Here is a 21,625-nt window from a genome sequence, read left to right as displayed (position 1 = left end):
TGAAAAACATTGTGTGGTACAGTGGATGGCTGTTACAAGTCTGTGTGTATGTTCAATTCTTATCATAGAAAGTGATTATTCATGCCTATCTTCTATTTCCTCTGCTCTCTTTTAAAGAAGTCAAAACGCTCTGCCAATGAAAGTGGGGAAGAGCACTCAGCCAAATACAGCAACTCAAATAACTCAGGTAACTACAGAGAGAGGACTTTGCTTCTACACAGCTGTTTTTTGTTACTACTGTCATTTTCTGTCTGAAAAGATTTGGGATTACCAATACTTTACATACTTGACTACCAAAGTTTGTTACTACTGTTTTGGGTAGTTAATAATAAGTAAATTGAGGGCTTAAAAATATTGTCAATGTTATATATTCAGCTGCCTAATTTAAAGTAATGTCTCCTCTCTTCTGTGCCCCATTCCTCAAAAAAAAAAAAAAAATCAATCTCTTCGTACTGTTTGTTATTTGAGTTGAATAACAACAACATCCATTACTTGGGCCATTAAATAATGCAGTCTTCAGGGAGACTCTCTGGTGATTTGTATTACATAGGAAGGTGCTAAGATGAATGAGAAAATTGTGTGTTAAATTGCTGGTTCAGTGCCAAATTCTAAAACAACAGAGCTTTTGACAAGCTTTCATTTAGTTAAAAGGTGTGGTTGGTACTATGGAACAGATTACCAGAGTTGATTTGCTTGGCTAAAATGTGTCCAAAAGCAGCTTGTTGTGGAGTACAGCAACTGACTGAAAATCATCTCTCCTAAGATGGGGTGCCACCCATGCATTGGCACAATTATTAAGGAGAACAGAATTTGTATGCAGAAATCCAGCAGCCTAAGCAACAGAAATGTTTCCCACTGAGAAATACTGAATCCATTTCCTATGTGCTTGGGGCTTCTCTCATACTCTGTATTGTAAAGCCACTGTTGCTACAAATGGGAATCTTTCCCAAGATGTGGAAGCAGGATTGGATTTTCAGTCAATAAAGTTGGCCTGCTTCCAGCAATCTGTCTTGCCTGTGTTGAAGTGCCATGTCACAGCTGTAGTTACTTGACTGTTGTTTTATTTAGCAGGCTCTGGGGCCAGTTCCCCTTTAACCTCTCCATCATCCCCCACTCCGCCCTCCACAGCAGGTACGTGTAAGAACCATTACAGTGTTTCTCTTTCTTATGTTGGTTTTTTATTCCCCTTTGCCCCTCAGTGTTGCTGTTATTCCCAAGGATGATTAAGGGATGATGGTTTTCAAGGATGGAACCCTGAGATGACAGTTACCTTGTGGCAGCCTGAGTGTGGGCATGTGCTCACTTTTGAGGGTCACAGAGAACTTTTTTATAACTATAACCTTTCTTGAGATATACATGATATGATTTACCCAGGGTGTGTGTGCTTGCTTTGAAATCTGTATTATTCCAGGCCTAACCACATTGCTACTTTCCAGGCATTTTCTGGGCCTCATATTGCAGTATGCATTTGTTCTAGTGTTACGGTCTGTTGACTCTGAAATACTGCTTGCTCATCCTTTGTCTCTATGTTCTTTTTATTACTGTACTGCTGTGATGTATTTTCAGGAATTTTGGGTGTGACAAGTTCAGTGGCTTAAGCTTCATAAACCTCCCCAGTTCTGTTATACCCCATTGATAATCCAGTAGAATTGGTAGAAACAAGTCTAGAAACAAGATTGATTTGGGATAAAAATAATATCTTTATTGTTTTTGGCTAATTCTGTTTTTCAGTTTGCTGGGTGGCTGTGCAGAGAGTTTTGCTAACATTTAAAACAGAGGTAGGAAGTGGTGAAGAATCTACTTGAGTGGGCAACAGAAATGCTCTGAAAATTTAATTACAAATCTGAATATTGAGCAGTAGTGGATGGTCTTCAGACTAAAAGACTGGGAGAGGAGCACTGGCAAATATTAATAACAAAAGATGTTAACAGAATATATTTCTAAAGGGGAAGCAGCCCATGGCATTGCCATAGGATTTCTAGTCCCAGGAACTTTCTGCACAGCACTCATTAACCAAAGCAATGCAATCAAATTTGTCTTTGCTGTGGCTAGTCTTTCAAAGGACACTGCAGTCTGTGTGATGTAATTCAAATCAGTCATGCTGAAATTCAAATTAGTAATTTCTCCTTCAAGCAGAGGGCATGAGAAGTGTGTATTGTAGGAACTAACTTCTAGATAGCCTAAGCAAGATAATGACAGTCACTGTTGCACAGTAACAGTGCTGTTCTCTGGATGCACTGACTGTGATCTGGAGAATTTGTTGCCAGTTATGTGGGCTTTAATAATGAAGTAGCTGAAATGTGCCTCCAAAATGGACAGATGTTTAGGAAGTGGATTTTTTTCCCCACAAATGCAACTACTGTTTAGTTATGTTCTGACTTGGACTTGTCGGAACTTGTTGAAAGCTTTTCCAAGTTTTAAGCATGGGATGCAGGTTTATGTGGAGATGTGGATCAAAGTAGCTCAGGTTTGTGCTCAAAACTTGTGTCAGTTCAAACCATATTGTCACAGTGTGTTTGTTGGTCGTCTTGTGCCAGTGATGACTTGTGGGGATCAGTCCTGTCTGACATGGTGCTTGTGGACCCTGTCCTCACACTGGGAAGTGTGTTAGTGAGCTGATGGCTTGGATGCTGTTTATGAGCTGTAAAACCAAGTGTCACATTTTCAGGAATGCTTTTGTGAGTAGAATTCATAGAAAAAAATTTCAGATATTAATTCTGAGAGAAAACTAGATCTTTTTCACCAGCAGTGTTGTAGTTTTGACTGTTTCTAAGCAAGTATGCTATTGCTTGCCTTCAAAAAAGACACACTGGTCCCATGGTAGGACTTTATTTGTGACAAATGATGCATCTGTAGCTTGGGTTTCCCTCTTCTGATTTCCTTTTACTTACTAAGGATATTTACCTCTATACCAAAATGACTCATGAGTGTGTAAGTACTCATGGGTATGTGTGGTGAGATGATTCTCAAAAAGGCATTGAGACTTTCAGTCTGTGTGTCTGGTTTGGTATGGCTGTGTTAGAACTGGGGCATCTCAGAGCATCCTGTTGATACAATACCATGGCAGTGTTGCAGGTACTTGATTAAATAACATGTGTGAAATGCATTGCTTAGATCATGCAAGTGACTCTAATGTAACATCCTGTATTTCTGACATTTTCCCAGTGTGGTTCTTTTTTTTCCCCCACAATTCTTTGCTTCTGTTCATTTTCTTTGTGGCTGTGAGCAGTGGCTAGGATCAGAAGGGATGCAGAATAGTGTGGTATGGGTTATTTAAAATTTCACTGAGTATTTTCTAAATCAAATAAGCCCATAAGATGCAGCAAGATCTCTTTCAACAGAGAAGAATTTGGAGGATGTCACTTTTGCTTTTCTGGACGTCCCTGCAGGAATAGTGAAAGAATTGTACTTAATTTTTTTTTGTGCCAGTTGTTCTGAATCCTTAAGTATGACATGTTTCATTGGCACCCATAGGGTGCACCTTTCCTGCCCCTCACCTTCCTGTAAAACAGCTGGAATGCTTTAGGAAGTGCTTTTCCTGAGTGTCTCTGACCCATAAGTGTGACACAGGTGTTAATACAGCAGGAAGTGTTTCTTGAACTGAATGGATTTCGTCTTCTGTGGCTAATCTTCCTGCAGATTTCTTGCTAAATCTCTCTAAATGCACTTTAATCCTGTAAAGCTTGAATTATGGCATGTGCAACTGAAAGCATGTATGTTGTATTTGTTGATCAAGTATAATAATGCTTAGAGCATGGAAAATTGTGGTTCATTTTTTAGAATTGAAGGGAGCATTATAAATGTAATATGAAATAGTCAATCTGCTGTCCTCATATTTGTCAGTCAGTAAGAATGTGTTGACTTCTGTACTAACTTTTCAGCTAACAGTATCTGTTTTTCTTACTTTGACACGAGAACTGGATGATTAACTTCTGTCCTCTCTCTTTCTCTGCTGTCTTCAATAGAGCATGCATCATTTTGAACGTGAATTTTCGGAAAAGTAAGCTAATGCTGATTTATCTCTTTAAAGATGCTCTGTTTCTGAATGGGAAAGTTGGATGCAAATCTTGAAGTTGCTTAGTATTGGGAGGGAATAGAAGAAAAAAAATCTGAATGTTCTTACAGATTATTTTAATGAAATACAGCATCTTTAAAAACTATCACTAAAATTATTTTCTTTGTTCACATCCCATTCTCAGCCAAGTTTTTAATGCTGTTTGCACAATTGCTGTCACTTTAAATTCATAATTAAGTTTTTGTTTCAATTCAGGCATCAAGTTTACAGCATCTGATTTACTTCCTATTCCTTTTAACACACTCTTTTAACAAAAATGTCCCTGTAAAAACCCTTGGTAAGTTCTTGTTTGAGTGTTTTATTCTTACAACTGCATGAATGAATAAAATGTGTGTTTGCAGGCAACATATGTCTTTCAACATATTGTTTGGGAAAGGCCTAGTGATAGCTAAGCACTTGTCCCAAATGTTTTTTCTAGTAAATACAGGAAAATATTTCAGTGTAGGGCAGAACAATTTCCTCTGTAGATGTAAAAGTATATGAATACATGTGTGTGAACTAAGATTTCTTTTGTACCACTCATGTCAAGAAGGGAAGGACAGCTTGGTGTTGATTGCCTAACTGAAGTGAATGGATTTGAAGATTTTTGAATCATGCTAATTAACAGGTTCTATATGTAATGCTCATAACTAATCAGATACCATTCTGAACACTGTGTGTATTTATGTCTTAAGGTAGAGGCCAAGTGTAAGAGTATAATTCTCCATTATCAGTTTCCCAAGAGTTTAACTACAGCAGCTCAATTTCAATAATAGTGAGTCTTGAGGAGTTTAACAATTTTCCAGGAAGAAAGGTGATCTCTGCCCTTACTTCCCTCTTTTTTTCTACTCTTGTAAAATAATCAGACCAAAATTTGAAGATAACATGTGGAATCTTGGCCTACTAATACTTAGTGATCCAAGCATTTTGTGTCTTTTTTGCCCTCTATGTGCCACACGTGTGTCTTCTTTCACCACATGTGTTACCACTGTATTTGTATTCCCTGGCCACTGATTTCATGGTCATTCCCAATTGCATCTTGTACAACTACTTGCGTAGTCTCTTTCAGCCTCACCTTGCAATTCCATACAAAAAGCTTGTCTTTGTTCTCTGCAGTTCTTGCATCTCTTTGAAGCCATTTATTTTGTGATTAGCTGCTCTTGGTACTTTTACAGGAGTTTTCATGACCTGTTTGGGGTAGGTTGGTGCACCAGTCCTGCAGGGTCCTGCTCTGACCACTTCAGCCACTAAATGGGTATTTGGACTGTTCTTGGTCCTGTTCTTCCTTTGGCCAAGTGCTGAGTTTTTCTTTCCTGGCAGTCCATCCACAAGAGAAACAGGACTGTAATGCTGGGAATAGTTTTTTAGTATTTCTAATAGTAAATTAATGTACATCTTTGGCAAGTGTGAAAAAGAGATTTAGATAAATGAGAAGGTCCTAGTATTTATTTCCATTTGTGCTGCCATTGTGTAAATTTTAGTTACTTCAGAAAGCAGTTGATCCACATGCAACAGGCAGGTAAAATTGTTTCAGTTGATCTCTAGTATTTCTATTAGGACTTGAGTATTTCCTTTGGAAGGGAAGAGAGTGAAGATGAGCTCAATATGTACTTCAATGCTTTGTTTTCACAGAAGGCTTTCATGCCAATGAGAATTTATCCTGAAGAGCCGGAAGTGCTACAATCACAGCACGTATTAATGTACACTGGCAAAATTGGATGCTTTATGTGAATACTCTGCATTTTGACCTTGCTCTCATATGGGAAAAGTCTTTCTTCATATAGACAGAAAATGAGGGAGTTTTTAATTATGTCTTTCATCTAGTATAACTGCTTGTTTTAAATAACAGCAGTTCTGTTTTTACTGTTACTTGTGAGTCTAAAAACAATTGTTGATGAAGAATTGAGAAAAACGGAGCACAGAGAACTTTTGTCTGCTTTTTTTCTGTAGTTGAGCTTTATCCTTCATCAAATCCCTTTTGAGTCTGAGTGGCATAACATGACATAATTGCTTGATATTTGCTTACTTCTAGCAAGCAGTTCTACTTCAGGAACAACAGTCTCTTGGTTGCCTTAATGTTGTTTTACCTTGCCCAATATCACAGCTCTTGCCACCTACCAGTATGTTCCTCTTTGCAGTCAGAGCTACTGGAAGCAAGTGTTAAAAGGTGCCGTTTGTCTCTTCAGTCTTCCTATGGCATAACTCATCATCTAGGATAGAGTTGAAATTCACTGCTGAGTAGTTCCAGGATATTAATCATTATGCCCCTACTCCTTCCAGGGTATGAGACAAGATAGGCCTGTTATTATTTGACTTGCATAGCAATGATGGTGTCATGTGCAGCAGCAGAGCTGCACAAGATCAGGGTGCTTGGGAGAGTGCCTGGGGCACAGGAGGCCACTTGCCTGGATCTGAACTGCCAGGAACCAGCTCCATGCAGGCCCTTGCTGCTGGACCAGCTGCATGTTCCACTGTGGGCTCTGGCCTCCCAGGGAGTCAGGACGTGGAGGCTGAGGTTGGATGAGAAGCAGAAAGTGGATGTGAATGTGTAGAGAGCAAGGGGCAGAGTACAAAGGTGGCTGGTGGAAACAGGAGAGGCACGCTGGTGTGTAGGAGAGGGAGATGTGTGTGGTGTGACAGTGTTGTGATTCATTCAGTCTGTCAAAACAACCATTTGTTACAACATATTTGGAGAAAGTCAAACAGAACTTTGGAAGTGTAAAACACTTCCAGAAAACTCTATCTGCAGTTAGTACTTCAAAAATGAAGCATAATCTGACAGAGCAAAATGGTCATTACAGTGATGTGGTCCTTCATGCATAGGAATGTAAAGTGAATTACATAAGTAAGAACAGGTAGTAAAATTTGCTTCCAGTCTTTTGCTACTGTTCATGTCCCAAAGAGCAAACTGCCTCCCTAGGAACAAATAGAAGAAGCTGAATCTGGGAAGTCCCATGAAGTGATCTCTATTTTCCATGGTGCAAGATCACATATAAGTCATGTTTTGCATCTGAGTCCTGAGGCCCTTCAGGCTTCATTTCAGAGGTCTCTCAGATGACATGACTCACCTGCAGATAGAGGGATTTGATCACTTTGGCATTTTCCATCTGTTCTGTTCTTCACACTCCACTGGCATTCAAGGGATGGTATGCCTAGTGCAGGACTGACCAAGTCCAGCCAAGCAGCCGCAGGCCTCTTGTGGCTGGACATCCCCGGCATAATCAAACTCCATCTTCTCTCCCCAACTTCTCAGGAGCATCGTCCATACCCGCAGCACCGCCCCCGCCGCCCCTGCCACCAGCAGCTCCTCCCCCGAGCACAGAGGTGCCGACGGCGAGGCCCGACATCAGCGCAGGCCGAGGAGCTTTGCTCAGCTCCATTCAAAACTTTCAGAAAGGAACTCTGAAGAAAACACAGACGTGCGATTACAGCGCTCCCAGGATCAGCTGAGGCCACTGGTCACTGCAGGATTCAATTCCCTCTCCCCCTCCTGTGCTGACGCTGCTGACCAGCAGCTGACCCGCGGGCACAGAGCAGCTGCAGCTCCCTTCTCCCCGGTTCCGGCTTTCCCGAGTAGCAGCGCTGCCCTGCCCGAGTTGCTTTGCCGTGCTGGGATAAGTACTCCGGTCTTTACTTGGCTGCAACAACTGTGTTCTCTAGCTACAGTTTCAGGGGTACAGCAACTTCTATATAGCTGAATAAAAAAAATCTGAAAATAGGAATGACCATGATGATGGTAAATTAATGCATTTTTCCTAGCTCCATTCCACCCCTTTTTTTCAAATTACAGGGATGTAATTTTAATTTTAGTCTGCTCAGTTTTTCAGCTCTTTTCATGCACTTGTAACTCATCTTAATTCTTGCTGCATGGAGTCAACAACTTTGTTTTACATAATCCAACCCTTAAAGCATACTGCACAGGTGAGGGAACTGGAGAATTAAATCTTATTCCCACCATGTTTGCTGGTGGAGTTAAAATGCTGTCTCATTAAGCTTGTTTAAATGGACATCCTACCTGCAACTCTAAGGGAAAGTTTTTAAATGAGGAAGCAGTTGAAGTGGGAGGTTATAGGGCACTGGGTTGTTATTGTTGATTTAATTAAATGAGAAGTTATTTCAAGTTAATTCTACCATTTAAACTTTATTGAAAGATCCTTTTTGATTTAAAACCTTAAACAAATTGCACTTTAAAGGATTATAGATAATCCATTTTTTAAAATTCAAGTACATCAGTGTTTGTTACTATGCAGAGAATGTCTGTACAAAGTTTCATGTAACCTGTGATATTCAGTCATTTTTATTAAAATGTTAATGGAATTCCTTCAGCAGCATGTGGTGGGTATGTTCTGGTGGGATTCAACCTCCAAGCCAGACTTCCCAAGAACTAAACAGCACCTCTGCTAAAAGAAATATCCTGGGAAGTATTCCTGGCTCTTCAGAAACATGACCCAAGCTCTGCTTAGAGGTACCTCCTCTCTCCCCGTTTACCTGAGGTGCAGAGCAGACCCTGCTGCACAGGCTCCTCAAGGCAGCTTTCCCTCTGTACCAGAAGCTGCTGAGGGAAGCCTGGCAGAGCTCCCTGGGATGCAGTGATCTCCAAAAGGCTGCTCTGAATGTGTCCCAGCTCTTCACACACAATCCACACACCTGCTGCTTAGGCTCAGTGCAGCTCAACAAACTTAACTCATTTTGCACTGCAAGAACTATAGTCAGTGTGCGGTTGTCAGCCCAGGTGGGGAGTTAAGAAAAACTAAAACAACACAAAAAAACCCGAACAGTAAAAGCAAAACATCTGGGCACTTATTTTTATCACTGTTATGTGGCAGCAAGTAAATAAAAATTAGATATTGTTTCCCATCACATACTGGAAAGGTTCAGGATCTTTATTTCAGCTCTTGTACAGAAGCCTTTTTGCATGTGCAGAGTGCTCTTCAAACCAGACACAGCCCACCATCTCTTAACCCAGCCCCTGGGCTGCCACAGCCTGTGCTCAGAGCTGCACTGCACTGCCAGCCTGGGTTTCACATGATCAGTCTGATCATTCCTCTTTAATGAGCCTTGCAACCACAGGCTCCTGCAGCTGTACAGCATTCAGGGCCTGCTCTTGCTCTCTGCAGCTCTGCACTCAATCACTGCTGCAGCAGGTTCAGCACAGCTCCTCTGGCACTTACAAGCCAAGCAAAACCAGGATTTTTTCCTCACTCCTGAATTTAGAACAGGGCTTCTCCACAAAGAGTAGCACTAACCCAGCTGTACTGTTGAACAAACAAGCATTACCACATTTTGCATATAGGAAGTGTGGCTTGGGGGTTAACCCCATATAAATATTTTGGGAAGTCACTATACTTTCCCCACTGTACAAAAGATCATGGAGCTTATACAACAGAAATTATGCATACAACGTGCCCAACACCAAGAATGCCTTGTAAAGCAGGATTTTAAAACATATATTTACAACTTATATATTCAAAGCTTTTTTCACTGCAAATACTATATCCTTCACTTGAGGTAAGCTGTTATCCTCTAAGATTTTTGCGTAAGGCATGGGGACATCAGCACCGGTGACACGCACAGCTGGAGCATCCAAGTAGTTAAAGGCAGGTCCTGAAACAGAAGACAGTGTAAGGTTGCCAAGTACTGTGGTTTTATCTTGATTCAATTTCTGACTCTCACTCTATTTAAGCCATTTTGTTCCTATTGCTCTAATATTCCAGAAAGCAGTGTTCTGGCTTGTTTGTGCTGATGCACTCTGAGGTTTGGTATTCCACGCTGTGAAAACCTCTAGAGCAAGACAACTCCAGATTGTGTGATGTGACCTTTAACTCTCCCTTTGCCTGGCTTCATCAAGAATAATCAGGATTTAGGTTAGAGAATGAGATCAATGTGCTGTGAAACTCAGTACCTTCCATGATCCTGGCACAGATTTCAGCTCCTACTCCAAACTGGGGCCAACCTCCTTCTACAGTTACCAGATGGTTTGTCTTGACCACACTGGCTTCCACTGTTTCGATGTCCATCGGTCGAATGGTTCGCATGTTTATAACCTGGGGGAGAAGGCAGTGTGAGCCTTGGTGTGATCTGAACCTGTCAGTCACCACTGTTTGGGTACAGGACCCTTCAGCTCTTTCAGCTGTTCTGACTCCAAAGGCAAGACTTAATAAAATTTCTAACTCAGAAACGTGAAATGCACATGCTGCTAAGGCACCTCCAAGTATTAAGACCCTTGCAGTTAATACACTGAAGCTTTGCAGAACTTGAAGAAGAAGAAGAAGCTACTTTTTTCCCCTCACTTCAGGGAAAAGAGAAAAGTAACCCAAACCCCACTCACCTCACACTCTACACCTTCTTTAGAAAGTACAGTAGCTGCTTCCATACAATGGCCAACAGGTCTTGAATGTGCCACTAATGTAACATGAGTTCCTAGAACAGAAACAAGTGTTAGAAAACCTCTTGAGATTTAAAGCTTTTTTCTAGACCTCAGGCTCCTTTCAAAGTTGCATAAAAATTCACTTGCAAATTTAAGGTTCTTAGGTTTACTTGAAATACTGACATAGCCCAGACATAGTATGAAGAGAGAAAGGACCATGTTAAGACACAAATTTTACGCTTGAATTCAGGGAACTGAAGAGGGATTGAATATAGTTTTCAGATTATCTATTCAAATGTTCATATAATTCAGAGGTAAATTATGAACAAGTGGGCTGAAACACTACAGTGATCTCTGTTGGCATTTTTGACCGAAATTACATACTAAAGTGAGGAAAAAACTGTTTCAGCTATCACCTACCCAATCTCTATACTACAAATCCTTTATGGAATCCTTTAGAAGGGTACAGTTTAAGCTGAGATATGGACAATCAGGTGATAATTCCTTTTAAGGGCAACAGAACATGAAACCACACTACTAGATAAAGGAACATTTGAACACTTAACATTTCATTTTCTGTGCCCCACGATACCAGTACCCTGAATAGCCAAGAGGTTAAATCTCCAAGCATGTCAATTGGTAAAGAAACAAATGTATTCTCAGCTTACCTTGCCTTTCTATTTTAGCTTTTCCAATGGGAATAACAAAATCCTTTGACTGTGCCTGTTCAGACATTTCAAAGGGAACACCATACAGTAATTCACTTTCCAGCATCACAACTAGAAGGAAACATATCTGGATTAGTGTGTAAATCTGCAGGCACAGGCCTGCACTGAGCATTAATGGTCCTGCAGCTCAAGGCAGTAAACCCATCCAGGCAAAAAGGGAATGAGGACTATGTTTGCAGAAGTAATTAAAAAAAAAAAAGTAAATTTAAGTCTTTACTTCGCTAATGAATTATTTTAAAAACTTCTACAATTACTCTGAAATGAGATAAGGTATTTTACTTTTGGTACATGACAGTACAATCACTAGTTTTAGAAAGGTCTTATATTTTTAATTAGCATTTGTGAAAAATAAAGACAAAGGTTGCCCTGCTCTTGAATAAGGACATTCTGAATTTATCATGTGAATTTCATTATCTAGAAAATTGAGTTACATAGGCACTATATATGCAGGAATTCCTCCTAACTCATCTCCACCCCTTTATGATTTATAAATGCTTCCAGGTTTTCTGGTTGATATCAAACTAGCACTAAAACTGTGCACCTGGCAGCAGCACAAAATCTACTGTTAGCATGGCAGGGGATTGCTGGGGAAAGAATGAATCTCTCTGTGTCTTTTGTGTACCCTAAAACTGCAGTAAATCAACCATTAATGCTTTAATTTTTAACCAGTCTTTGTTTTTGTGGGGAAGAACAGACGTTCCTTAGAACTGGGTGCCAGGTATGCCTAGGACCTGCTTGTGCTCACCTGGATTATCATCCCGGATTGATGCTTTGAGCAGCCCTTTGGCATCTTCTGAGCTCCAAGGACTGACGACTTTGAGGCCAGGGCAGTGCCCGTACCAGGCTGCGAAGCACTGGGAGTGCTGGGCAGCAACCCCAGCTGCGGCTCCGTTGGGACCTCGGAAGACAATGGGAACAGAGATGGATCCTGCAGACATGTAACAGCTCTTGGCAGCAGAGTTGATAACCTGATCGATTGCTTGCATGGAGAAGTTGAATGTCATGAATTCACACACTGGTCTCAACCCTGCCTATTAAATGTATTGAAATAGATTTTTTACATAAAAACGTGAATTATGTTTTTTTAACATAAAAACAGTTTAATTTTAAAACCAGATGTAGAGGAATGCAAATGTACAAACCATAGCAGCACCGACAGCGATTCCTGCAAAGCCCATCTGAAAGAGAAGGAAACCAAGGGATAAGGTCCAGGGAGCAGCTGATGGAGGGATCACCAGGGTAGGAAACAGGGCAGCCTTACCTCGGATATCGGGGTGTCGATTATCCTTTTGTCCCCATACTTCTTCCAGAGACCCCTGGAGATCTGCAGGGTAGGAGAAAGGAGTCAGGGCCCGCCTGAAGCCCTTTTCTGGGCCGCTAACGTCTCCCACATACCTTGTAGGCGCCATCGTACTGTGCCACCTCCTCACCCAGCAGGAAGACGCGCTCGTCCCGCTCCAGCTCCTCATCCAGCGCCTGGTTCAGCGCGTCCCGCACCGTCACCTGCGAGACAGCGGCAGGCGGGCTGGGCGGGGACACGCTCCCTACACGTCCGGAGTCACCTCAGCCCGGGGACAGAAGTCACCTCACCGCCCGCCCGCCCCGGAGCCGGACCCTTCCCTGAGGGGCGCGAGCCCCTCTCTGGGGGCAGCCCTCCCCGCTACCTGTATGGCGGCGGGCGCGGAGAGGCGGAGGCCCCTGCGCTGCTGGAGCCGCTGGAGCGGGGCCCCGGCGTTGCGGCCGTGCGGAGCGAGGCGGACGCCCAACGCCAGGTGCCGCAGAGCCGCCGCAGCCGCCGCCATCTTGCCCGTGTCCTCTCGCCCTGCGGCCGCCTGGCCCCGCCTCCGCCGCTCTCGCGAGAGTGTCCGCGGCGCGCGCGCGGTGGCGAGAAACGCGCGTCCTTTCCGCGCCACTTCCGGCACGGGGACCGTGCGGGGACGCCCGCGGGGCCGCGCATAGCGCGCGCCTCAACGCCCCGCCCGCCTCCCCGGCCGGGCCCGCGCGGCCCCGCGGGAACGCGCCCGCAGGGACGGGCCAGCACCACCGGGCGGCCCTGAGGGCGGCGGGAACGCGCGTCCCGGCCGCGCCCGTCTGCCCCGCCCCGTTACTGATCGCCGGGGCGGGGCTCGCCAGGACACTCCCCCGCGCCGTCCCCGCCCGCGCCGGCGGCTCCGCTCCGGGCTCGAGCACAGTCCCCGCCACCGCCGCCGCCGCTGCCGCCGGGCTCCGCCTCAGTGCCGAGAGCTGCGCCCGTGAGTGCCGGGCCGGGCGGGGGGCGTGGGGCCGAGCCCCCGGGGCTGCCCCGGCTCGGGGGGCGGTGCGGGGCGGGGGCCGCAGCCGCGGAGGGGAGCGCGTCACGGCGGGACGGCGGGGAGCGGGGCAGGTGCCGGGCCAGGCTCCGGGGCCGTGCCGGGCCGGACACAGGGAGCGGAGCCCCGAGTTCGGGGGTGTTCCGGGACAGGTGTTCCGGGGGTCCCGTTCCCGGTCGGGCGCGGTGGGGATGCCCGGGTGGGAACCGTGGTGCTCGGCGGTGATTTCTGGCAGGGAGGATCCCGTGGGCTTTGCTCGGGGCGGGGAGGGGAGCGCGTCCTGCTGCTCTGGGGAGAGGAGACAGAGCTGGGACTCTGTTTTGGGGTGGGGATGAGGCCGTGGACTCTTGGGTCACTTGCGGGGAGAGAGGCAGAACGGGTTCATTTCCAGCATCTTTGCTGAATCACTGTGATCTGGGGGTGACTTCTTTTACCACGATCTCGTTGGCTCCTCTGGGATGGAAACAGGCACTTCCCGGCTCCTGCTGAAGCCTGGACCCCACTCTGGGCTTTCAGGGGGCTTTTCTGTCCCAGGTTGCTGTCACTCCTTGGTCCGTCTGTGTGCTAAGCCCCATCAGTGTGTGCAGGGAGGCTCGCAGTTTAACAGCTGCCCGCCGCCAAAAACTGTTCAGAGATGTTTCCTCATTGGAAAAACACTGGTTAATATCACAGAAGCAAAGTACTTGGATAAACCCCAATTATTATCACAGGTCTTGGAAGCCTGAGTGCCCTGGGTTGCTTCAGCAGGACCTGACTGGATATTAGAGTCCTCCTTCGAGTCTCTTATAGAAGAGCTAGAGTCGTACTGGGATGGGGGCTCTTCCAACAAGAAGCAGTTGAAATAAAGGTTTGGAATCGGGACTTGACTTAAAACAGGATGTCATAGAGCTCCTTAGGGGAAGGATGGAAACTTCAGGAGCTTGGAATTCATAGTGAAGCAATTAAACATAAAGGAGTGAAAATGTTGAGTGGCTGGTGTGAGCATTTTTCCATCCTGCCTGTGGTCAAGACTGAGTATTAGTAAAAAACAACTCAAGAAAAGCAAGAACTAAGCTAACTTCTAATAAACTGCATTAGTCATGATAAACTGGACATGTGTAGAAGGTGGTAGGTGCTTTCTTTAGTGAAGCTGATCTGCTGAATTGCCAGAAGATTTGGTAACTGGTTGTTTTGAGAATGCTTCTCCTCCTCACTCCCCTGGTTAGGGTGGCACAAAGCTGGAACTCAGGAGTTGCTCTGCAGACTGTCAGCTTGCTGTAGTTTGGTGGAGAACAGTCTGCACTGGTGCTGCTCAGTGTTTGTCAGTTCAGGTGAGTCACCAATAATTTACAGTAAGAAGTTGCCTTTCAAGTGTTCTGACTGGCTGAGAAAGAGAGAGGTTGTCCCTGTACAGCATAACTGTGCTGGGGGATGGAGTTTCTTCTCATCTTGTGAGATCTAAGTGTGAGAGGCAGGGAGCTCACAAAGAGGATTAGTAGTTTAAATGCCAAGTGTATGTCAGAGTCTTACCTTGCTCTTTTTAAATTTTCAATTTGCTGCTGCTAGAATTCCTTCCATCTCTCTATTGACATAGGAATCAAAAGTAACTCTTGAGGTTAAACAGCCTGTGCTGTAATATTGATACCAAACTGCCCATGAAAGACTATTGCCAAAGGTAAATCCCTTAATTATTTTGATGAAAAATTAGATGAAGAACATTCAGAGCAAATCAGGTGATCTGTGCCTCTATACTTACAAGGACTTGGTGTATTTCTGCTCCTCCTTTGAGTAACTGCATGTTACACCATTGCAGGGGTCTCTCCAGGGGTGGTGGTAGCCTGTAGTCCCAGCAGTGCAAATGCCTGGCAGTGCTGCTGGCATCCCCTGGCCTGGCCTGGGTGAGTGTGTGTGTGTGTCTGTGTGTGTGTTTGCACAGATGCAGACGTTCATCTGACTCTTAAATGCTTTCTTTGAATTTCAGCTTGCAAACTGGTTTGCAGCTCTGTTCTTGGAGAAGCCTTGCTGGAGTTAGTGGCACTACCTGTTGCAGCAGCATTGCTGATAAACAGCCTTGTAATCCTCTGAGTCATAACATATGAAATAAGAGTGAGCATTTTATAAATGCAGGTATCCAGTTTGGTGTGTTGAGTGTAAAGTGATGACTTGAGTGCTTTTCTCACTTCTCATTGTGCCATTCCAGTTCTGGCTGTGCTGGGCTGTGGCAGGAGCCCCAGTGACCATGTCACTGTTGTGTCCTCTCCCTGCACACAGAGCAGTGTCACGACAGCAGGACTGTGGTTTGACACCATCCATGCACTTCTGCTCCCACCAGAGAGGGACATCCTGTTTGGCTTAACAGTGTCAGCAATTTGTCTGACTGAATTTCACTTGAAATATTTTTTGTGGTTATCAAGCATAGGCTGCCTTGAGATATGACTGTGTGTCATCTGTAATTTGCTGTCTGGACAGGAGTAGCTGTGTTGGCAAGCCTGTCCCTGCGTGCAGTCCATTGGTGTGTGACACAAGGACAGAGCTGGCTTGAGGCTGCCTATGCTGGGGGATGGATGGAATGTCTGCCCACCCCCACTGATGATCACTGTATTCCATTCTGGAGGATTTAAAGCATCATTGGAAGGGCACATGTCATGAAGGGCATCCATCCTCAGCCTTGCTTTGAAATGGTTGGGGAGTCCTTAGCACTTGTTGTACCCAAACTAAGCTACTTTCACCTGTGAAATTGTCTAGAAATTCAGAGCTCCCAGGCTGATGAGGGAAGTAGTGAACAGTTGGGATCACACTTGGGCATTTTAGGATACCCTCCTGGTATCATACTTTTGTGTGGCTCATCTCGCTCCAGCACTGGTTTGCCAGGGAGGTCTGTGTGTGCCTTGTGGTTCTTACACAAAGGTCACAGAGATTTCTCCTTGCCCCTTCTATGTTGAGGACTAGGCTTGTTTCAGATAATTGCTCTTGTAAATTATTCACTCCGGTGTTACACAGCAGTGCTGTGATCAAAGATTAAATAATGCCTTTGCACAGACTTGCAGTGTCATCTCTTTCTTTCCCTGATGAAATCTTGATTCATCTGTACTGGACTTACATGCGACCAAAATAACATCATAATCACCAGTTAAAATAACACTGATGGACATCTCTGTCTTTGAAACATTCTGGATATGTAATTCAAGGTAATTTTATTAAGACTGCAGATCTCTTCTGTCATGATTACTGGTGAGCTTTCTGGCTGGCTGCATCATTTCACTTTCAAGTGAGTATCAGAAACCTGTATCTCATATGGTTTTAATGCATCTGCATGTTATCCTTGTCTTGTACTTGACCAGAATAACACCTTCAAGTGCTGGTCTATTGCTGAAAGTTTACAAACTGTACTTGAGTGACAATTCCAAAAAAAAACCTTCAAAACCAACCAACCAAAAAGCCCAAAAACCCAAACAAAACCCCTCCAAAAAACAAAACAAACAACAAAATCCTGAGAGAATTGTCTTCTTGATTTTTGAGCAGCTAAAAAAATAATTACAGAGGTTGGCAAAAGAGCTGGTGTTCCAGGTTTATCTGCTGTCAGGGGATGTGCTTTAATGTACTCTCTTGAGGCATGCTCTGTCTCTAATTTGTAAAAATAGGATCCTGGTATGACTTGTTCTGTATCTTAGTATTCTTTAGTCTTCTGTTGTCTGACCTCACTATTTTCATATACTGATTTTGGCTTTTTTACTCTTTAATCCACCTGAGATGCAGCTGGGGCTATGCTTGTGCTGCTGGGTCCCAAAGACCTGAGCTGCTGGACCCTGTTTTGCCCAGGCTGTGAATTTGGGCAGGGCACAGAGAGGTGGGTTGTGCTGCCTTGTTTTGTGTTGAATGAAACCAACCTCATTTCCTAGGAATGAGAAGATATCTTTTTTGCTTGGGAATTAACTGTGAACATTCAGTCGTTGTGGAATGTGGGGCTCTGGCTAAATCTTTGTGCTGCCTTTAGCTGGGTGGCTGTATGTTGAAGTTTGTTAGTAAAGAGGATGGGACCAGAAGTCTTGGGAACTGTGTGGTCTTTTAAGATGTAAAAATAAACAAAGCTGAGAAGCTCTACCCTACTTAAAACAGGCTGACCTAAATTTTCGGCAATTCTAGCAGAGAGGCAGGCTCTGGGTAGGCATAAAGGCTTACTGATGACTGGCTTCCCTGTCCTTCCATCGCTTGACATGGTTGACAGGCCACCTTTGGCAAATCAACACTGGTGTCTGAGGTCATTCACTTCCCCCTTCCCCAAGTTGCACAACCTGGCCCGTGGATTTGCCTTGTGCTCGTGTGGATAGTCCCCTTGTTATGCAAGTCAGCAGTTGAACATCTTCTGGGAAGTCACAGCATGAATCTCTTCTCAAATTGCTTTTGTTGGAGTGTGTTGACAACATGTTAGATGTCCTCTGGCTTGTCCCTACAGAGATTTTGAGAGTAGGTGTCTGGGAAGTCCATTCATACTCTTTATCTGTAGATTAATGTTCTTGCTATCAGTTGCAGTTCTCCACTACTGAATTATTAATTCTGCAGTGAGAGTTTTTTTCTTCCTAGTGTTCATTGACTTTCATGCTTGATTTATTTTTCTGAGCAGTTTGAAACTGGAGCATGGGAATGTTGACTAATTTTAACAGATCATGTGTGACCTCAGAGGTGGCTAAATAAATTTTTTGAATTGGGAAAATGACATTTGTCTTTCAAAGTACTCACAGTTTCCCAGGTGAAAGGGTGCTTGTGAACATGTATTACCCTCAGAGGCACATTGCTTGTTATTCAAAAAAACTGGGATGTTCAGGCAGCCAGTGGAGTGGTTACATGTGCTCTAGAGACAGTCCTGTGGGTAATGTGATGGGAGAAGGAGGGAAAAGTGGGTTTGCAGATTCTCCTGCTAATGTGACTTTGTAGCTGAATGCTTTCCTGGCAGAGAACCTGCCTTTGATTGGAAAGCATTCCCCTTGGTGTTCTTGTAGGTACTGATGGTCTGCCATGTTTTGTTCTGTGTTTGTGTGTGCTTTTTCCTGCAGGGAGATAAGAGGAGGGGAATTGTGTGTCCTTTCAGCAGCCTTCTGTTAAACTTGGAATACCACAGCTCAAGCACTTGAACAGATGGATAATGGAGACTGGGGATATATGGTGAGTGCAAGTGTGCACTGTGCACTACTACTGCATTTCCAAGGTCTTGCAGCAAGAATCCTTCCAGATCTGCCTTCTGTAGATCCAGAGCTTCAGTCGTGAGAGTGGGAAAACCATGCCTGTTAAAACAGCTTTACAACAGCTTACTCACCTTCCCTGGAGTGCTGCACCTCCTGTGCAGTTTATGGGGAGTGCCCAGGTTCACATTTGCTAGGGACAGTCAGCCAGGACTGAACTGATGTCTTGAGCTCACTGTTACCATTTTCCTAACACAAAAGCCGAAAATAGTTTGTGCTTCCTGCTTACCACTTTAAGGACTTCATCATTTTATTTATCGAGAAGAGTATTTTTCCTTGTAAACCTTGTCTCAAACTAGACAAGCACATCTTATTTTTCTCCCCTTCTCATTCTGCTGCCGTGCATATGTCTCTTTTCTCTGGCTGGCTGCAGTCCTGGTTGATAGAGTTGATGGCCAGATGGGATTTATGTTCTTTTCTCTCTTGCTTCCTCATGTGCTATCTGGAATCTGATGCAGACTGGTTTGTGCTCTGCCCCCTACTTCTATGCAGCACGCTAACTTGTTAATAAATATTTCTTTTTTGAGTTAAAAGCTGAAAGTTATTTTTCTCCCTTGCCTGTTTTAATGAAGCCTCTGAGCCAAAGCGTGGATTATTTTGATTGTGAGCTCTTAGTCCTATGTTTAAACCTGCATTGTCTTCCTCTTTTGAGGGATAAAAAGAGGCTTAACATTTGTTTGGCTGATTTTTTTCTTTCCTTTTTTTTTGTTTTGGTTTTGTTCTAGAATGAGAGACAGATTGTGAAAGTAAGGAACATTGCTGGGCCTCATTCTGACTAACTTGTTCTTCAGGAAATTTCTCTGTTCTCATTTCCCCATCTGTAGAATAGGAAAAAACTTGCTGCCCGAATGCTAAACTTGCTCCTGTGACAGCAGCCAACTTGTTAAGATTTCTAAAGCATTCTGGAAATGTGCGTTCTGCATGCTAAGTATGATCCTGTCTAGTTGCCAGTTGTGCTTTGTTGCTAGGTGGCTTGGATTTGTTCAGGTTTGAACAGCCCTTGGAGGCATTGAACAGAAGTATGATTTCCTCCCAGTTTTCCAGCAGTATTTGCCGTGGGTGTCAGCAAGGTGATCGAATCTTCTTGTTGGGGCTTGATAAACTCTGCAATTTCTCTCTTTCTAGATGACTGATCCAGTCACGCTAAATGTGGGTGGACACATGTATACGACCTCCCTCACAACTCTAACGAGATATCCTGACTCAATGCTCGGGGCCATGTTCAGGGGAGACTTCCCCACTGCCAGGGACTCTCAGGGCAATTACTTTATTGACAGAGATGGACCACTTTTCCGTTATGTTCTTAACTTTTTAAGGACCTCAGAGCTCACTTTGCCACTGGACTTCAAGGAGTTTGACCTGCTCCGGAAGGAAGCAGACTTCTATCAGATTGAGCCCTTAATTCAGTGTCTTAATGACCCCAAGCCGCTGTATCCTGTGGATACCTTTGAGGAGGTGGTGGAGCTGTCCAGCACACGGAAGCTTTCCAAGTACTCCAACCCTGTGGCTGTGATCATCACGCAGCTCACCATCACGACAAAAGTCCATGCACTACTGGAAGGCATTTCAAACCACTTCACCAAGTGGAATAAGCACATGATGGACACCAGGGACTGCCAGGTGTCCTTCACCTTTGGGCCGTGTGATTACCATCAGGAGGTGTCGCTCCGGGTCCATCTCATGGAGTACATCACGAAGCAAGGCTTCACGATCAGGAACACCAGAGTCCATCACATGAGCGAGCGTGCCAATGAAAACACAGTGGAACATAACTGGACTTTCTGTAGACTGGCACGGAAAACAGATGACTGATTCTGACTCCACAGGAGCCGCTTCAGTGATTAGCAACTTAATTGGACAGTGAACCAAGAGAGTCTGGATTTTGACTAAAGCAACAATATGGGCTTTTTTTATACGACTATTTATTGTTTATCAGTGAGGACTGGAGGAGTTTCATTCTCTAGCAGCTCTGTTCTTTTGTCCAGTTCAAAAAAAAACCGTGCATGTGCCTGTTCAGTCAAGACACCTTTTTGTTTGAAAGAGGGAGTCCGAAGAATCAGTACAATAGGGTATTTTGTGTCATTAACACAATTCTCTGACTCAACTCAAAGTGCTAAAATTACCTCTTGTTTAAATGGTTTCTAATCCATCTAAATGCTATGACACTGGGAGCAAGAAACAAAAAAGATTTTAAAATGCAGTTGGGGAGAAGCTGCTATTGTGTAGACTAATTTAGTTTCTAAATCAATAAACAGTATTGTAATATTCTAGGAAAACACATCCCACCCTTTAAAAGTACTTGATAAGTACAGTTTCTTACAGTTATGACAACTGTTTCTTTCTATGCATATAAATCAAGCAACCAAATATTATCTGTAGCCATGGAAATATGATTACAAATATTTATATTGGATTCTAAATGCAAAATGTCCCTGTGGTAGAATTCGTATTTTTAATGCCTGGTGCAATATTATTCCCAAGTGTAATGCCTGCCAGAAGAAGCTAATAAAAATGTGAAATACAGAATACTGTTTTGTATTTTCTTTTTGTCTTTTAGAACTCTCATACTTAAAAAAACCAAACCCAACCAAACGAAACCCCCCCACCCAAATCCTGTCTTTTTTTTGTGCTGCAAAGTAGTTTGGGTGTTGTGGTAGGGCCCTGGTTTCTTCCATTAACGATGTAAATTATTCCTTTTTATGTTAATCAGTTGATTCAAATGTATTCACTATAGACAAAGCTTGTGTTCTGAAAACTGCTTTGGATTGACAGAAAGATGGCAAATATTTGTACTGGCTAAAGGGGTAGGAATGGAGGGAACACAGAGCCTAAATACTTGCAGCTGCTAATAGAGTTGCCTGGTTTGTCAGCACTTTATGTAGTGACTTTATATATATAATTGTAACTGCAAAATGCTTTTTCTGGTGATGTTCAAGTCAAGGCACTCAAAT

The 21,625-nt window shown here is 43.9% G+C and overlaps 3 protein-coding genes across 17 annotated transcripts in view; 2 read left to right on the top strand and 1 right to left on the bottom strand.

The window, feature by feature from the left end:
- The window catches only part of PXK (PX domain containing serine/threonine kinase like), a 33,460-nt gene extending 25,089 nt beyond the window's left edge, over positions 1-8,371 (top strand). For 2 of the 11 annotated variants that reach the window (XM_014872809.2, XM_088171366.1), the window contains exons 16-18: positions 118-187; positions 1,069-1,131; positions 7,308-8,371. In XM_014872809.2, the coding sequence (XP_014728295.1) occupies positions 118-187; positions 1,069-1,131; positions 7,308-7,504 (330 nt within the window). In that variant the 3' untranslated portion in view covers positions 7,505-8,371. Of the gene's footprint in view, positions 1-117; positions 188-1,068; positions 1,373-3,965; positions 4,112-4,270; positions 4,463-7,307 lie in introns of those variants that run through there. The other 9 variants (XR_015806022.1, XR_015806023.1, XM_088171363.1 and 6 more) reach the window with 9 other exon arrangements.
- PDHB (pyruvate dehydrogenase E1 subunit beta) lies at positions 8,176-13,088 on the bottom strand. Its single transcript, XM_014871521.2, has 9 exons — positions 12,814-13,088; positions 12,545-12,652; positions 12,411-12,473; positions 12,292-12,327; positions 11,895-12,180; positions 11,090-11,200; positions 10,383-10,474; positions 9,957-10,098; positions 8,176-9,658 (listed from the first exon to the last, which is right to left on the bottom strand). Exons 1-9 carry the CDS (start codon positions 12,949-12,951, stop codon positions 9,513-9,515), a joined length of 1,122 nt encoding a protein of 373 aa, XP_014727007.2. The 5' UTR covers positions 12,952-13,088; the 3' UTR covers positions 8,176-9,512.
- Positions 13,089-13,142: 54 nt separating this feature from the next.
- Positions 13,143-21,200, top strand: KCTD6 (potassium channel tetramerization domain containing 6). 5 transcript variants are annotated; one of them, XM_088171369.1, is made up of 4 exons: positions 13,339-13,401; positions 14,664-14,768; positions 18,489-18,597; positions 19,800-21,200. In XM_088171369.1, exons 3-4 carry the CDS (start codon positions 18,571-18,573, stop codon positions 20,484-20,486), a joined length of 714 nt encoding a protein of 237 aa, XP_088027495.1. In that variant the 5' UTR covers positions 13,339-13,401; positions 14,664-14,768; positions 18,489-18,570; the 3' UTR covers positions 20,487-21,200. The 5 variants fall into 5 exon arrangements, with proteins under 5 accessions (XP_014728362.1, XP_088027495.1, XP_088027494.1 ...); XM_088171368.1 differs by lacking the exons at positions 13,339-13,401; positions 14,664-14,768 and adding exons at positions 16,638-16,705; positions 17,194-17,284; XM_014872876.2 differs by lacking the exon at positions 14,664-14,768 and having other exon boundaries at positions 13,143-13,401.
- The last annotated feature ends 425 nt before the right edge of the window (positions 21,201-21,625 follow it).

This window comes from Sturnus vulgaris, chromosome 11 (assembly GCF_052056855.1).
Source record: "Sturnus vulgaris isolate bStuVul1 chromosome 11, bStuVul1.hap1, whole genome shotgun sequence".
Taxonomy (NCBI): Eukaryota; Metazoa; Chordata; class Aves; order Passeriformes; family Sturnidae; genus Sturnus; species Sturnus vulgaris.
The sequence above is the reverse complement of the archived record's forward strand: the minus strand, read 5'-3'. Positions and strand labels throughout refer to the sequence as shown.

What these genes read in the sequence shown, in the direction of transcription:
- PDHB (XM_014871521.2), bottom strand. Translation starts at nt 12,951, where the DNA reads ATGGCGGCGGCTGCGGCGGCTCTGCGGCACCTGGCGTTGGGCGTCCGC. An exon ending in CCGCGCCCGCCGCCATACAG is followed by an intron (nt 12,653 to 12,813) that starts GTAGCGGGGAGG and finishes GCTGTCTCGCAG; the next exon opens with GTGACGGTGCGGGACGCGCT. An exon ending in AGTACGATGGCGCCTACAAG is followed by an intron (nt 12,474 to 12,544) that starts GTATGTGGGAGA and finishes CCTACCCTGCAG; the next exon opens with ATCTCCAGGGGTCTCTGGAA.
- KCTD6 (XM_014872876.2), top strand. Translation starts at nt 18,571, where the DNA reads ATGGATAATGGAGACTGGGGATATATG. An exon ending in ATGGAGACTGGGGATATATG is followed by an intron (nt 18,598 to 19,799) that starts GTGAGTGCAAGT and finishes CTCTCTTTCTAG; the next exon opens with ATGACTGATCCAGTCACGCT.